The 15,315-nt window shown below is 41.4% G+C and overlaps 2 protein-coding genes across 5 annotated transcripts in view; one reads left to right on the top strand and one right to left on the bottom strand.

Annotated features, from left to right (window-relative positions):
• BZW2 (basic leucine zipper and W2 domains 2) overlaps positions 1-10,332 on the bottom strand; it is a 60,658-nt gene extending 50,326 nt beyond the window's left edge. The window contains exons 1-2 of one of the 3 annotated variants that reach the window (XM_076006396.1): positions 9,277-9,403; positions 2,568-2,599 (exon numbers count right to left, since the gene is read on the bottom strand). The gene's annotated coding sequence lies outside the window, so the exon portion shown is untranslated. Of the gene's footprint in view, positions 1-2,567; positions 2,600-9,276; positions 9,420-10,314 lie in introns of those variants that run through there. The other 2 variants (XM_020289846.2, XM_012781028.2) reach the window with 2 other exon arrangements.
• Positions 9,778-15,315, top strand: part of ANKMY2 (ankyrin repeat and MYND domain containing 2) — a 37,209-nt gene continuing 31,671 nt past the window's right edge. For both annotated transcript variants that reach the window (XR_012921003.1, XM_012781029.3), the window contains exon 1: positions 9,778-10,045. Coding sequence is in view for 1 of the 2 variants with exons in the window: in XM_012781029.3 (XP_012636483.1) it covers positions 9,979-10,045 (67 nt within the window). In the remaining variant the exon portion in view is untranslated. The remainder of the gene's footprint in view (positions 10,046-15,315) is intronic.

Raw genomic sequence — 15,315 nt, forward strand, 5'->3', positions numbered from 1 at the left:
TAATATTATGATAAAAAATACTGAAAAGAAATTAAAAAGTAGGTGATCAAGCTGAGTAATAACTGCACTATAAAGCAATAGGCCTGATTTTCATATATTGCATATCAAATGCAATACTTTTGGAGGGTACACACATACAGAAAACATTTAAAAATCCAATTCTACTATGTTTCCTAGTAATACAGTAAAGTACAACCTAAAAAAATGATTTGCATTAGGACTTAGAGTTATATGATTTGATTCAATGATATTCTCTATGATCTTTCTTTAAAATCCACGTATTACCATGCATCATGTTAGGAAAAGTTGAAACATTACTTAGAAAGGGAATGCCCTTGAAATTTGTTAATCATATAGTGGTTAAGCTTAAAATAAAACAAGATAGTCTCTATGTTTTTTATTTTAATTAGCATTTTAAAAACTATAAATATATTGGTGGCAAAAAAAAAAAATAGCTGAAAGTATATCAGAGTATAAAGTAAAAAGTAAATTCCATTTCCCAACCTTTCACTCCTGATCTCATGTCCTTGCCTCACTCCATGGAAATAATAATTTAAACCCTTTAACATTGTCTTGTATAACCTTTTAGAAAGCATTTATGCATTTGTAATTTTTACCTATATTGAATGAAAGATAAAAACTAATATTAAAAAGTCTCATCTCCAATAATCGTGCCTCCAGAAAAGTACTTTTTCATTGGAAAATAGCTCAACAGATGTTGAGCCCTACATAGTAAAGAAGGAAGATGATTTTTATATTAGATTTACTTTCCACCCAGGGGTATGCAGTTTATGGATAGCATACACAAGAACAGCTTCCCTAAGAAGATGAGGAAAACCAGGATATGAAAATCAGCAAGGACTAGAGTGTTAAATGCCACAGAGCATGTCAGTTTAATAAGTCCTGACAGACACAAAACTGATGTGAGTGTTGGTGACCATTAGTTCAAATGGAAAGTCAGAATGTAAGTTATTGTGGTAAGAGGTATTGAAGTGTGTTCCTCTCTTCAGAGGATTTTAATCAAGGAGGGGAAAACAGAATGTCCTGGAAAAACAAAACAAAACAACAAAACAATGTCCTATGCTAGTAACCAGTGGGGTAGTTTTGCTTTGGAGCAACTGTTTCAAAAACATGGTCATGGACCTTCAGGAAGCTCAAAGGTGGTGGTGGGCATGAATCCAAACATTTATTTGCTCACTTACTAGTTCTCTCAACCAAGAAACCTCTGTTCCCATCCTCCCAGAAAAGGATCTGCCCAAGCCTGTCTAGCAGGTGAAGCTTTATTTGAAGGGCTGCACACACACAAATACCAAAGTTACTGTCTACACAAATGCTTATACCACAGTGAGAGCACAGATTGGAGAGAAATGCCAAAGCCTAATCTAGGGTTTAAAGAGGCACAGCACACTATGATATGAGACTGTACTCGACACAATTTTATACTAGTAGACCACACAGAGTTAATATAGAAACAATAAAAACAAAACCACCAGTACAGAGCTACAAACTCTCTCATTTATACTTTTTAAAGGGGTTTAAACACGCCGGTGTGGTGGCTCACGCCTGTAATCTTAGCACTCTGGGAGGCTGAGGTGGGAGGATTGCTTGAGCTCAGGAGTTCGAGACCAGCCTGAGCAAGAAAGAGACCTCATCTCTACTATAAATAGAAAGAAATTAGCCAAACAACTAAAAATAGAAAAAAAATTAGCCAGGCATGGTAGCCTGGCATGTAGTCCCAGCTACCTGGGAGGCTGAGGCAGGAGGATTGCTTGAGCCCAGGAGTTTGAGGTTGCTGTGAGCTAGGCTGACGCCATGGCACTTCTAGCCCTGGCAAAAAGGGTAAGACTCTGTCTCAAAAAAAAAAAAAAAAAAAAAGTTTAAACATACAGAGAGAGAATCATTCATTTATTTACCAGATATGCCAGGTCTTATACTAGTCAATAGGGATGCTATGGGGACTAAATCAGGCAAGTTTCATGGTGCTCACTTTTTAGAAGTTGGAGCCTTGTTCCAGGCACTGCACTAACAATCTGGCAGTGCAAGCTAACAAGCATTGGTAGTCTCCAGTATGTTAAAACACATCCTATGACGCATTTGAGTTGCAATTGTGTTTATTAATGTTTTAACAGTGAAGTGTGTTTCTTCACTTACTAGCTTACAGTTGACATCCATGAGGAATGGAGCCCTTCGAAAACCCTGAATCTAAACCCAGGCCCTCAGCTAACCCTCACATAAGGTTCTAACATGTCAAACCACTTGGCTGAGGTCATGCATGCCATTTTAGCACTGGCGATACAGTGGGGATCAAAGATCCCTGCCCGTCTGGAGCTTACATACAAGGATGAGTCAGGGCCAGGATGGGATCCACTGTCTCTACTCTGTGCACTTTCCAGAGAGGCAATCATAGCTGGTGCAATGTCTTGGATAGTTATTTATATGATTCTCGAAGGCAGCTTTTTCATTATTTGCCTCGTAGATTTTATAGTTTAGAATTAGATAGAGTGGAGCATAAATATTAATTTAGAGTCGAGTTCAGCATGTGGATAAATTGAATTAGCATATGTTACCTCCAAAATGCCAAACAGTTCTCCGTAGAGTTCTAAGAGGGAAAAAAAAAAAAGATACCTTTAGAGAGAGAATTTAATACAAATACTGCCATTTAGGGACATTCAAATATTAGAAAATTTATGGCACCATGACCTCTAGCACTATAGGATCCGGTTTTTAAATTGCTTCCCCCAGAGGCTCAACTCTAACAAAAACACACTCTCCACACTCCCAAACACTAGCAACTGCATCCTTTTCTTCTAGCTGGCAGTTTCCTCTGCACCATCAACTTGGGGTTCTCTTTCCTGTTTATAAGAGCCCCATTCTATAACCTTGCACACACAAAACATATGTCATGCTCTTTTTTGTTTTTCCCTTAGAAATGACCAGAAATCCCAGAAGCTGTTCAGGTTAGTGTGAACAGTATTAAAGTCCCCCATGTGACTACAGAAAGAAAAAGATGACGGCAGAATATCATAAAACTACACACCCAATAGTAGCTTATGATATGTTCTCTGCATCGCCAAGGGTTTTTTTTTTTTTTTTTTTAATGAGACAGAGTCTCACTCTGTTGCCCAGGCTAGAGTGCTGTGGCATCAGCCTCGCTCACAGCAACCTCAAACTCCTGGGCTCATTCAATCCTTCTGCCTCAGCCTCCTGAGTGAGTAGCTGGGACTACAGTCATGTGCCACCATGCCCAGCCAATTTTTTTCTATATATTTTAGTTGGCCAATTAATTTTCTCTCTTTTTAGTAAAGACGGGGTCTCACTCTTGCTTAGGCTGGTTGTGAACTCCTGACCTTGAGCGATCCTCCCACCTCGGCCTCCCAGAGTGCTTGGATTTCAGGGGTGAGCCACTACACCTGGCTGTGAAGTGTTTTTTTATCTCTTATCATCACTCACCTCTGCCCTAGGACTTTTCTTGAGATTTATTTTCAAGTCCTCAAAAATAACAGTACATCTAACAATTATATTTTTTACACTCCTAAGCATGAAAATAAGTTGAGATATGAAAAGCAAAAATATCATTCCACATCTCATACAAATTTGTTATTATTGTTTTCTTACTAAAATAATAGTCTTTCAAGAATTAAGCTAATTAAAGATAGCCAAAGGATTGTAATATCTTTAATATTAACACAGGGCATTAATCTTTCTTATATATATTGTCATTACATTTTTTTCTTTCTTTTTTGACATAAACTTTAAAAAAAATCAAAGGAAACACCTGATTCTAAAATTCAAGAATAATGAGAACATTGTCTCTTTGGCATTTGACAAAGAATTGTTTATTCAGTGAGTTACCTAAACCTTTACTTTCAAAGCAAATAGTTTACAAATACGACTATCTAAACATTTTTGGCACTCTTCACTCAACACATGCCAAATTTAGAACAGGCCAAATCATTCCACTTGGCAGCTAACTGCCTAAAAGATACTTGCTAAAGAGATCTATGCCTTCAAATCACAGGCATTAGAGTGAGCTAAGACTGAAAAGTATTCTAGTGTATGACCTGCTAATATTGGTAGACTTTATATTAATTAAATATTCTTAAAAAAAAAAACCCTCAAATAAATCCTAGGATGACATGTTATATATAAATGATGTTTAATATATCTAAAATGTAATAAAAGAAATTTAGAAATCAAGAAACATAAGTTATAAAATTGGACTCATCAGAAAGTAGGTATCAAAGTAAGCATTCACTTAAGCAAACCCCAAGAGTAAGAACATAGCAGGCACACCCTATGCTGAGTCCAACCCTGATTTTCCTATATCAATAGACTTAGCGTCACAATGCTACTAGGGCTCAGGACAGTTTTGGCACTTCTTTTTAGGGAATATCTTCTGAGTTGGTTTATGAAGCATAGAAGAAAATCAGTATCTCCACTTCATTCACATCTTGATTTTCTCAGTTAAACTAAATATATTTGTACCCCTTCTTCAGATTTGTCTGCAAAATACTTTGTCAGTTTCCAAAAAAAGATGAAGCCCCCCCAAAAAGATGAAGATTAACTGCCAGTAAGATATTCCTAAATCTGTGCCACAAGTACTGAGTAAAGCCACCTACCTTTTAGTTTTATGGAGAGGTAAAAAGCTGATGTGCAGTGTTTATGGAAATGCATTGTTCATAAGACAGTCCTTTGCAGATTTAGGTGTAACTATTTTAACACTTAAAATGAATAATTGCATAAGCTAAACTCCAAGTACAGAGAAAAGAACATTTGTATTTGTTACTTTCTTGTGTTGTGTTAAAAAAAAATAAAACAAAACAACAATTTCTTAGAGGCTGCAATACTTCCAAACTTTCCTTTTTAATACTTCATTATGGAAAATTTCAAATATATCCAAAAGTAGAGACAACAGTAAAATCAAGCCAATGTACTCATCACCCAGATTTAACCATTAACAATAGTCAATGTTATCTCATTTATATTCTCAGTCAGTCCCTGTTTCCCAGTCACAGAATTATATTAAAGCAAATCTCAGATGTCATTTCATCCCCTCCTTAAATAATTCAGTATGTATCTCTAAAAGATAAGGGATCTCATAAAAATATACCCACAATATCATTTCAAACCTAAGAAAAAATTAAACTTCCTTAATATCATCAAATATCCAGTCAGTGAAGGAATATACCCAAGTCTAAGAAAAGAAAGCCAAATGTCAAGGAAAATAGTGCCCTGAAAGATATAATACCCAACCCTGCAATAAAAAGGAAAACAGCATTGTCTCTATGCAGAGAGCTGGAGATCAGGGGCTTTCATTGGGAAATAAAATTTGTACCATGGACATATGAACTATTTTTTTCTTAGTTGATAGCATTCATCAGAATGTCAAGAAGCTTGAAGTGCCAAACATTTAAAGACTTTCTGCCTCTGTTTATGGTTATGTGTGCTTAGTGCCATCACCTCACATTGCCAGGAAGGATTAGTCAAGTCGGAAAACAAATCCACCTAAAATAACTTAGAGATCAAACTGAATTCAACTCAGCATGTACTGAGCATATACTAGACATGCATATACTAGACCCCATGCAAGACATGGGGTTAAATCTTGAGAAATCAAGGTAAATTTGACTTGGTTAATTAATAGTCTAGAAAGAGAAGGGCCAGATTATATTTATTATTAATAATAATTATAACAGGCCGGGGTACGGTGGCTCACGCCTGTAATCCTAGCATAATCCTAGCACTCTGGGAGGCTGAGGTGGGAGGATCACTCAAGGTCAGGAGTTCGAGACCAGCATGAGCAACTGCGAGACCCCGTCTCTACTAAAAATAGAAAGAAATTAGCTGGCCAACTAAAAATCTATATAGAAAAAATTAGCCAGGCATAGTGGCACATGCCTGTAGTCCCAGCTCCTTGGGATGGCTGAGGCAGTAGGATCGCCTGAGCCCAGGAGTTTGAGGTTGCTGTGAGCTAGGCTGATGCCATGGCACTCTAGCCCCAGCAATAGAGCGAGACTCTGTCTCAAAAAATAATAATAATAATAATTATAACAGAATGTGATGAGAAAGGTGTTGTCTTTAGGTATTTTCATGGAAATCCACATGAAGAAGCAATGATGTCAATTTGGAGGGAAGGAAGAGAGGGATAGTTATGATCCATTCAGATAAGAGAGAATTAAAGGGTGCCAAAAATGTCACCAGCAACCATGTTGCATGTCAGTATCATCCAGTGCAAAGATCTGACTTATCTCCCTTGCTGAGAGACATAAATGAATGTGTTTACTAGTGTCTATACTCCCCTAACTGGATTGGGTGGGAGAGGTGAACATGAAAACTGAAGATAACAGGTTTTATTTAAAGTGTCTGGAATGTTGAGCAGTTAATCAGATCTGGGGAGGTGACTCAGTGAAGAGGGAAGGAAGGTCATTCCAGGAAGAGAGGAGCAGGAACAAAAGGGTGGAAATGACTGGCAGATTAGGGAACCAGCAGAATGGTGACCTTAGAGCCCAGTGAATGGGAGGAGCTGGCGGCCTGGAAATGCCTGCTGGAACCACAAGATGGACTGGAGCCTTCTAGGCCAGATCTAGACCTCTGTGCTGTGGCTGGTGCAGAACCATTCACAGGATGATGGATGCTCAATGCTTATTGAATGGAGAGTTTCTTGAATTAGCTGGGTGGAGAGAGGTGAGTGAGAAGCGGGCTACTCAGGAGCCCACTGCCAATAGATCTAGGGTGGGAGCGGTAGAAAAACAGATGAGAGGACACATATTTCAGACATTTCAGAAATCATTATTCTTAAAAAGGTGAAGAAAGAAACAGAAAAGAGCATCACACAAATTCTACTACTCAACAGTGTTTTAGTATTCTCCCATTTCTATAAAAAGTAGCAGAAATATACATATAAGCTATAAACAAAAAATATCTTAGGAAGGATATGAAAAATAGATATCAGTTGTGGGGCATGGAGAAAGGACTGGGGAAAGAGGTGGGAAGGAGACTGCATCTTTGGCATGCTGGACATGGATGTATTATACATTAGCTAGTTAAAATATATAATTTCCCCCTTACTGCCAGGTACATAGGCAGAGAATAGGGAAAAGAGAAAATGTATTAGAGATAGATCGACTAGGTTCTGCCACTTCCTATCTGTCGGGCTGTGGGCAAATTAATTACTTCTCTTAGTTTCTGTCCTCTTCTTTGTAGAAATGGGGATAATATTGGCAAACAAACCTATGTGAATAGGTAACTATCTGGCACAGACTAAATATTCAATATATAGTAGCTATTTTATTATCAATAAAACTTCTTGATATGAATACATTTTAATATGCCCATTAGCTAATCTTATTCCTACATTTAATATTTACACTACACAAAACTATTAATGTAATCCATCCAATGAACACTATCCATTACATATCTGTTTTCTAGGAATTCAAACTGAATATTTGATTTATCTGTATTTCTAGGTAGATTTTGGTTTTTCTTTGTCTTTAAATGTCATTGTCTCTAAATTTGCTGAAGTCACATATTCACAGGACTAAATACCAACCCAGAGTCATAAGGCAGCCCCCCCCCAAAAAAAAATATATATAAAGTTGCTATCCTTGAGGAACTTACAACCCCAGTGAGACAAACAGGTGTGACCTTCAAGTAACCATGGCCCAGATTTGGAACAAGAGATGGAAATACTATCAATGAAGTACCCAATTCTGTCTATGCATCTGCTGGTAAGATGCTAAATCACATGTTCCTGGAGGTTACTCCTCAAGCATTTTTAGGTTTATGGGTTCTTTCTGCCTGATACTATGTTATAAATCAATTCTAACTGTGACAGTAACAGCATTACAAAAGACTGGTCACTCTCAAAAGCCTTACTACTTGTTAGAACAGCCACATCATTATTAAAGCATCAAACAAAAGTTTCTTTGTTATACATTGAGATAGATAATTTCAAACTGTTTTCATGTAAGATGTTCTCATATCAGTCCCAGCTTCTAAAACCGAAGCCTTGTGGGGGGAGGTGGGGGACAGCTGGAGTTTCGAAGAGATTTTTTGCTAAAGGCAGGAAATAATGATAAACATATTCCGTGGGATTTCAGAAGTGTTAGTGAATGCTTCCAGCAAAATGAAGGCATATGGCCAGAGGAAAATGCATTTCACTTTATATATGGCACTGTAGGAAGAAAGAGTGGTCCAGAGGATGCTTAACAAAAACCATCTACATAATTACTCAAATATTTCTCTTTGACACAGACGGATCTGGAGAGAAACATCAATACTAGTCTGGAGAGAAACAGCAGTAAACCGTAAACAACAGTATCTAAAGAAACTTTCGTGGATGCTGTACATGCTATAGATGTGCACCCTGGAGAAATGACTGACTTCATATTTTAGCAAGCAAGTCCTGTTTCTGAGCCACAGTAAGGTACATACTTCTTATCTACCCCCTGACCACGCATGGGCGTAGCTCCAGGTTACATATTACAGTTGAATGAAGATTGGATTAAGGGGCTAATCTAAGGCTATATATAGGCAGCAACGCCAATTTAATCTCTGCCTTCTCCATTCTCCACCCTCTTTACCCTCCACTGCCTATTTCCATAAATCTCAAGATGTGAGTTACAAAGAGACCCGAGAACTCTAGCAGAGCCAAGAGGCCCTTCCTTTCCCCCTCCCCCAGGCTGTCTCTCACAAACCAAGTATTAGTGCAAGTGTAAATTGTTTCCAAACATCCTCAACAGGCACCACAGGGCGACTAGGTCCGGTTTTCTTCTACAGCTTGCACGGAGGCCAAAGAAGAGATGACAAGTAGTGCGGAGGGCGAGGCTTGCCGAAAGAAAACTACCTTCTCGCCAGTCTATTCTCCCCGTGCGCTCACCTCGCTCGTCAAGGGGAGCTCTCTTTCCCAGCCCTGTCCCAGAGCCCCGGCCCCGGCCTCCCCGGGAGCCGCATCTGGAGGCGCCACGCGCGAGACCATGTGCACCCGCCACTTCCCACCGCGTGGCTGGCCCCCGCCCGCGCGCAGTCCCCGAGTCTCCCGGGGCGGCCAAACGCGGTGAGCCGGCGCTCTTCGTCTCGGGGCGCGGATGCGCCGCACGTGTGGGGAGGACGAGGCAGAGCGGGGGCTTCTCCGACCAGAGGCAGGAAGCCACCCCAGGAGGCACATGCTTCCTCCCCGCCAGCTCTGCCTCGGGTGGAAGCCCCCAGCGGGGCGGCGGTCGCGGCTCCCGCAACCCTCCCGGCAGCCCGCACCCCACCTGGGCTGCCTCTCACCTGTCAGAGGAGGTAGCGGCGACGCGCAAGGCTGGCGGCTGCGGCGGCTCGTGCAGCGGTAGCGGCGGCAGCGGCGGCGGCGGCGGCAGACAATGGAGGAGTGAAGGACAGACACATTGACATCGACACACGGAACCCGGCGCAGCCCCGCCTCCCGGCCCGCCCCCGCAGCCCAGCCCGCCCCCCGCCCGGACCGCGCCACCGGCGGGGACGCGGTGGGAGCGCGGCGACATCCGGGGGCCTCTGCGCTCCCCTAGAAGCCATTACCAATCACAGGACTGCCAGCTGGAAAGTTTTAAATGTTGCGAGTCTCCGAATATCTAAACCGGGCCAGACAGGGGAGGGGAGCATGTCGGAGGGATTTAATTCCAAATCCCCCTCTGGTTTTCTCCATTTGGTTGTTCCCTCCGAGGCTGCTCCAATTGGAGTCCCCCGCTGCCGCCTCCCGCAGCTCCTCCTCCCGGCCGGCCAATGCCAGGCGCGGGGCGGGGCCCGCGGCGGGGCCCGCAGCGCCCGCCCGGCTCGCCCGAGCTCGCCGCCGCCCGCCGGCCCGCGGAGGGAGAAGGGTGCAGCGCTTCCGCGCCGCCTGCTCGGGGTCCCGGCGTCCAGGGGCCTCACTGCGCCGACGCCCCCGACACAGACGCCTCGCTTCTTGTTTGACACTCCCAAAGCAGCAGGATAACCTTCAAGCTGGCGGGAGCAATGGTTCACATAAAGAAGGGCGAGCTGACCCAGGAGGAGAAGGAGCTGCTGGAAGTCATCGCGAAAGGTACGGGCGCTGGGCGGCGACCCGGGCGCGCCGGCCGGGCCGGGCCGGGGGCGTGGCGGAGCCGCGGGGCGCCCCTGGCCCGGGTGACCTTTGGCTGCGGTTCCGCGAGTGTGGACGGGGAGAAAGCGTTTCTCCTTAGGTCTGGGACCGGTTGCGGGGACAGGGAGGTGGGAGGGGGAAGCCCAGCTGGGACGAGGGAGGCAGTTGCAGAGGCTCGTCCTCTAAAACAGCTTTTGTAAACGTACAGGTTTCCCCACACCCCGCCCCACCTCGGATGATAAGGCGCGTCCCCAGGGCGTGGGCCCCAGTCGTGCATTCCTCAAAACTCCTCAGGGGGTTTTGACCGCGGTGTGTCTCGGCGACAGTGGCCTGGTAGTGTCAGGGTCCCCGGCGGGTGTCTGAAGGGCCGTTTTGGCTTCCGGAGGCCTAGTGATCGGGATCCCTGGGCGGTCCCCGCCCCCGCCTGGCCTTGGAGGCAGCCCTTAGTGAGAGGGCTTCTTTATAAGGGCACAGAACTAGGTCTGTAATTTGCTGCATTGGGACTTCCGCACGCAGGGCCTCCCTGGCTTCCTTCCAGAAGCCCCGGTAGCCGCGGGGACCCGCAGAGAGGCGAGCAAATTCGCTGGGTGTCCACACCCGCCCCCAGGCCCACGTTGCGCCGCAGCGATCTCCCGATCGCGCTTCTCCGCTTTCTCTTCCACTCTCTCCCTTCGCGAGTCCCACTTCCGCTGCCCGGGTCACAGGAAGGGAGCCCGGGGACGAGCCAGAGGCCGTATTTCCCCCCCGCAGTCCCCGGGTGGACGTCCCACAGGAGCTCCCTGGCGAGTGCCGTTACCTGGCAGGTGACATCTGCGTGACTGCATGCTTCCCCTGCGCCGTCACCGCGGCTCGGGCCTGGAGACGCGTGGGTCTGCGGGCACAATTAACGTAGCTGTTTTAAACTCTAGAAGAAGTAGCCACGTCTGCCTTCGGAGGGCGGAGAGGCCAGTCATTGCAGCACCGGGCTTCCCAGTTTGCAGTCTTCTAAGTGTAGCCAGACTCAAATCTGGGACTCCAGAGAATAAGACACATTTATTCATCAGAATGACAAGGAAAGTCTAAATGAAAAGGAGAAAAAAAAATCAGATTTGAACTCAACAGGTGCTGATGAGTTGAGCCCACCCTACCTAAGCTCAACCTTTTTAAGTCAATCACAGCTGTATTTATCAATAAGCGTTCCTTGCCCGGAATTGTGGGGCTTCAGATTGGTATTTTTATTGTCTGTACTGCATGATTCTTGCTAATCTGTTTGGCATTGCAGTCTTTCTGTTCTGCCTGTCTCTTGGGTAATTTCTCCCTGCCCTCCTTGGTGGCTCCAGGATTCTGTTAAGCAAACATGTGAGTCCCAGCTGTGTGCCAGGTACTGTGTTGGGCAAAAAAGGAGACAAAGGATTGACTTACAGTCCCTCAGGGACAAAAATTCTGATTTTAAACAGGCCAGAGTTATCACGTGTTCTCTTAAAAGTGAAAACCAATAAGGAGTTTCATAAACTGGGTCGCCAGAAGGGGATAGGAGCGTCCGTGGATGTATTCTCAGGTGTCCACCGGTTTTTATTCTGGAGATTATATAAAATAGGATTCATGTGCATTTATTCTGGTTAGAGCTGTATTTCTGGACCCACATCTTATATCAAGTTGCATGAATGCACAGATGCTATCTTTCATCTCTTCAATTGGCCCAGGCCAATGTGAAAAGAACTAATGGGGACTTAGTATATGATGCATTCTTGTCAAGTGAAGGGCTGTGGGACGTCACTGCACTCTCAAAGAAAAGTTATGGCAGATATGAGCAAACAGCCATAGCCAACATGTATTGACTGTTATTGTAATTGTAAGTAATTTACATATATTAATGCATTTAATCTTGATGAGCTAGGAATTATTTTTAAGCTATGATAGTATGAGAGCCAGCATGAGATGGTGGTTACCCTGGCAGGTCTGGCTTGGAATCCTACCTACCTCAATCATTTACTGAAGATGTGGCCTTGGGCAAGTTACTTTTCTTAAGTTTCAAGTTCTCTATGTGAAAAATGGAAACAGTAATAGTACCCATCTCACAATATTGTTGTGGTGATGAAATGAGTTAGTATGGTTAAAGCATTCGAAACACTACTAGTGTTAGCTGTCGTTATGATAAATATGGCGATCTACACTTTGTTGATTGGGAAACTGAGGAACGGGGAAGTTAGACAACCCAATAAGTGTCAAAGAGCTAATTGGCAGAGCTAAGGTAGCTTATGGCCTGTAGCCCAATAAATAGGCTGTACTTAAAACCAAAAAACAAAGTAAACACAAAAGTGAAATCAGCACCATAGCAGTCCATACCATATTCGCTTTGAGAGGCCATTTAATTTCAACAAAACATCATCTGTCAAGTTAGCTTAATTTTAAATGTTATTAATTTTTTAGTTTTGTGTACATTTAATTTGTAAAGTAAATTTTTATATTATAGTTGAATAAAGGTCACAAGCAAAGTAGCAAAGTTTTATACTTTTACCCATATGAAGCATTTTTGTCAAGCAGGTAGGTAAAGTTTTTTTTTTTTTTCATACATTTCTCAACGTTGAAAATCATTCGAGTAGACAGTTCTAGTACTTTGACTTAACAATAAATTTTCAGCAAAGTCTGACCTGTTGTCTTGGTCAGTCTGAAATAAACTCAGCAAATGTTTAAATGCCTCCTTATCTGCCAGTCACTCCCCTCTAGAAACTAGCAGACAGACTGTAAATGGAACTTAGAGTTCAGAGAAGAATGCCATGTATTACTCTTGGACACTTTTAGAACAATTTTGTTTTCTGAGTGAGTTTGCATGATAGATATTCTACAGATTGTATATTTGTTAGACTGCCAGGAAGTTCCAAATGAAAATGAAAAGCTGTTTCCAACATATCCATTTAAATCATAGTTAATGACAGCATTCATTTCATAACATTTAAGAGAAAATTGAAATCACTGAACCATATTTAACTGGTTTATATTATTTGTAGAGTGGCCCATTCTTCTAAGCTTTGATACTTTTTTTTATTAAGTACCAAGACAGCACTATTTCAAAATAAATTAAACCTTTTTAAAGGTATAAGCCAGAACATCTTCCCATTACTTCTCTTGTTTAGTACCTGAAATTCCTAGGATCACTGTTGCTGACTTAATAAGAAAGTAATATACTTTCTAATGCTTTTTTCATATTTGGGCAAAAGGAGCTATGAAATAGATTTGGACAATAAGATTTTTTGCTAGCAACTTTATTGGGTACAATTAAAGTACAATAAATAGCACATATTTAAAGTGTATACTTTTTATCAGTTTTAACTTAAGCATATATCCACAAAATCATCACTACAATCAAGGTAATAAATGGCTCCATCACCCCCAAAAAGGTCCTTATGCCTCTTTGTAATCTGTCACTCCCTCCACACCCGTCTCAAGGCAACCACAGATAGGTTTCTATTTCTATTGATTAGATTTCTCTATTCTCGAATTTTATATAAGTGGAATCATACAGTAAGTATTCTTTTCTTCACCTGTCTGTCTTCTTTCACTCAGCATTATGATTTTGAGGATCATTTGTGTCGTGTGTACTAATAGTTTGTTTCTTATTTTATTTCTATCGGACGTACCATTATTTGTTTATCCATTCACATTGATGGACATTTAAGTTGTTTCCATTTTTGAACTATTAAAATAAGATCTTGTTCTAAGGTCCTGTGCAGTTAATAATGTCACTGCTAGTGTCTTTTTTTTTTTTTTTAATAGAAAGATAGGGGTCTTGCTGTGTTGCCCAGGCTGGTCTCAAACTCTTGGCCTCAAGCAATCCTCCAGCCTCAGCCTCTCAAAGTGCTAGGATTACAGGCATGAGCCACTGTGTCCAACCTGCTAGTGTATTTATGGTTTAGAAAGATTCAAGTCTGATGATAATCAATTATAGTACAGAATTCAAAGAAAAATTTAACTTAAAAGATATGATTGTCATTAGCTATATGACTGGGCAGCTTATGCAACCTTAGTGGGCTTTGTTATCATCATTTACACAACAATAACTCTTTTAGATACTCTAAATTTATACAGAGCTTCATCATCCTAAGTTAAGGTCATTTTGTTGCAAAGTCCGAAAATAGATATAAGCAGGAAATCTTTTAGAAATATCACACAAATTCCCTATTTCAAAACACATGTTATAATAGAGGTCTCTACTATTTAGATATATTTATAGCTTTATATTTATGGTTATATTGAAATCTATATCATTTATTATTCTTTTAAAAATTAAGGCATTTAAAACATTTTTTACATGATTTTACTTATATATAAACATTATAGCAACTAACAAGTCAAATATTTTTTAAACCCTTAACTTGGATATAGATTCCTTAAAATATCCATTTTTGTGGGATTCCACTAGATGATTGAAATCCGTACATGTCTGAGTCTCATCATTATTTGATGAATTGCTGGAAACATAATTTCGTAAGTTTGTTTCTCCCTTTTTGTTTGCTTTGGCTACCTCTGCTTGTCTTCAGTAGAGACCTGTGGTCCCAATCTATATATTAGAAATGTCACAGTGAATTATATTGTGCTGCTCTGAATATAAAATAACAAGAACATCTAATATGCACTGATATTTACTATGTGTCCTACATTAGGACAAGCCTTAGTCCTTCTCACAATTCTCTGGGATGGATACTATTAATACTGTCTTTGTTTCATAGATGAGGAAACTGAGAGTTTTGCAGGTCTTGTTCCATTTCATAGTAGTCCTGAAAGGGCTGTAGTATGGTAGAAAAGAAGTTAGTAACAGTGAGACTGTCATTCTTTTCATCATCTCTTCTCTGCTAAAATGCTTGTTCATCCAGATAAATTGATCAATCCCATTCTAATGAGGTGGGTTGGATTGTGTTTTCTTTGGTTTGAACAACCTGAAGAAATTCTTAAAAGGGAAACAAATCATTAAACAAACGTTCATTGGTTTAGGTCTGTTATTTTTTAATCTCCAGTTAAGGTAAATGTTGGCTCATTACACATCCCTTCTTATAGTAATGTATCTTCCATGCATAGCAGTTTGTTAAATCAGATTTAACACATTTGTTTCTCAAAGTAAAGCAATTAATCTTTAAACTTAGTTGCAAAATATTATTTGAGAATCTACTCAAAGGAATGGAGTGGGGCAGTAAGGAATGACGAAAAATAAAAATCCTTCTGTGTGAGCCATGTGTTTCACATTTCTGTGCTATTCT

This window comes from Microcebus murinus, chromosome 9 (assembly GCF_040939455.1).
Source record: "Microcebus murinus isolate Inina chromosome 9, M.murinus_Inina_mat1.0, whole genome shotgun sequence".
Lineage (NCBI taxonomy): Eukaryota > Metazoa > Chordata > Mammalia > Primates > Cheirogaleidae > Microcebus > Microcebus murinus.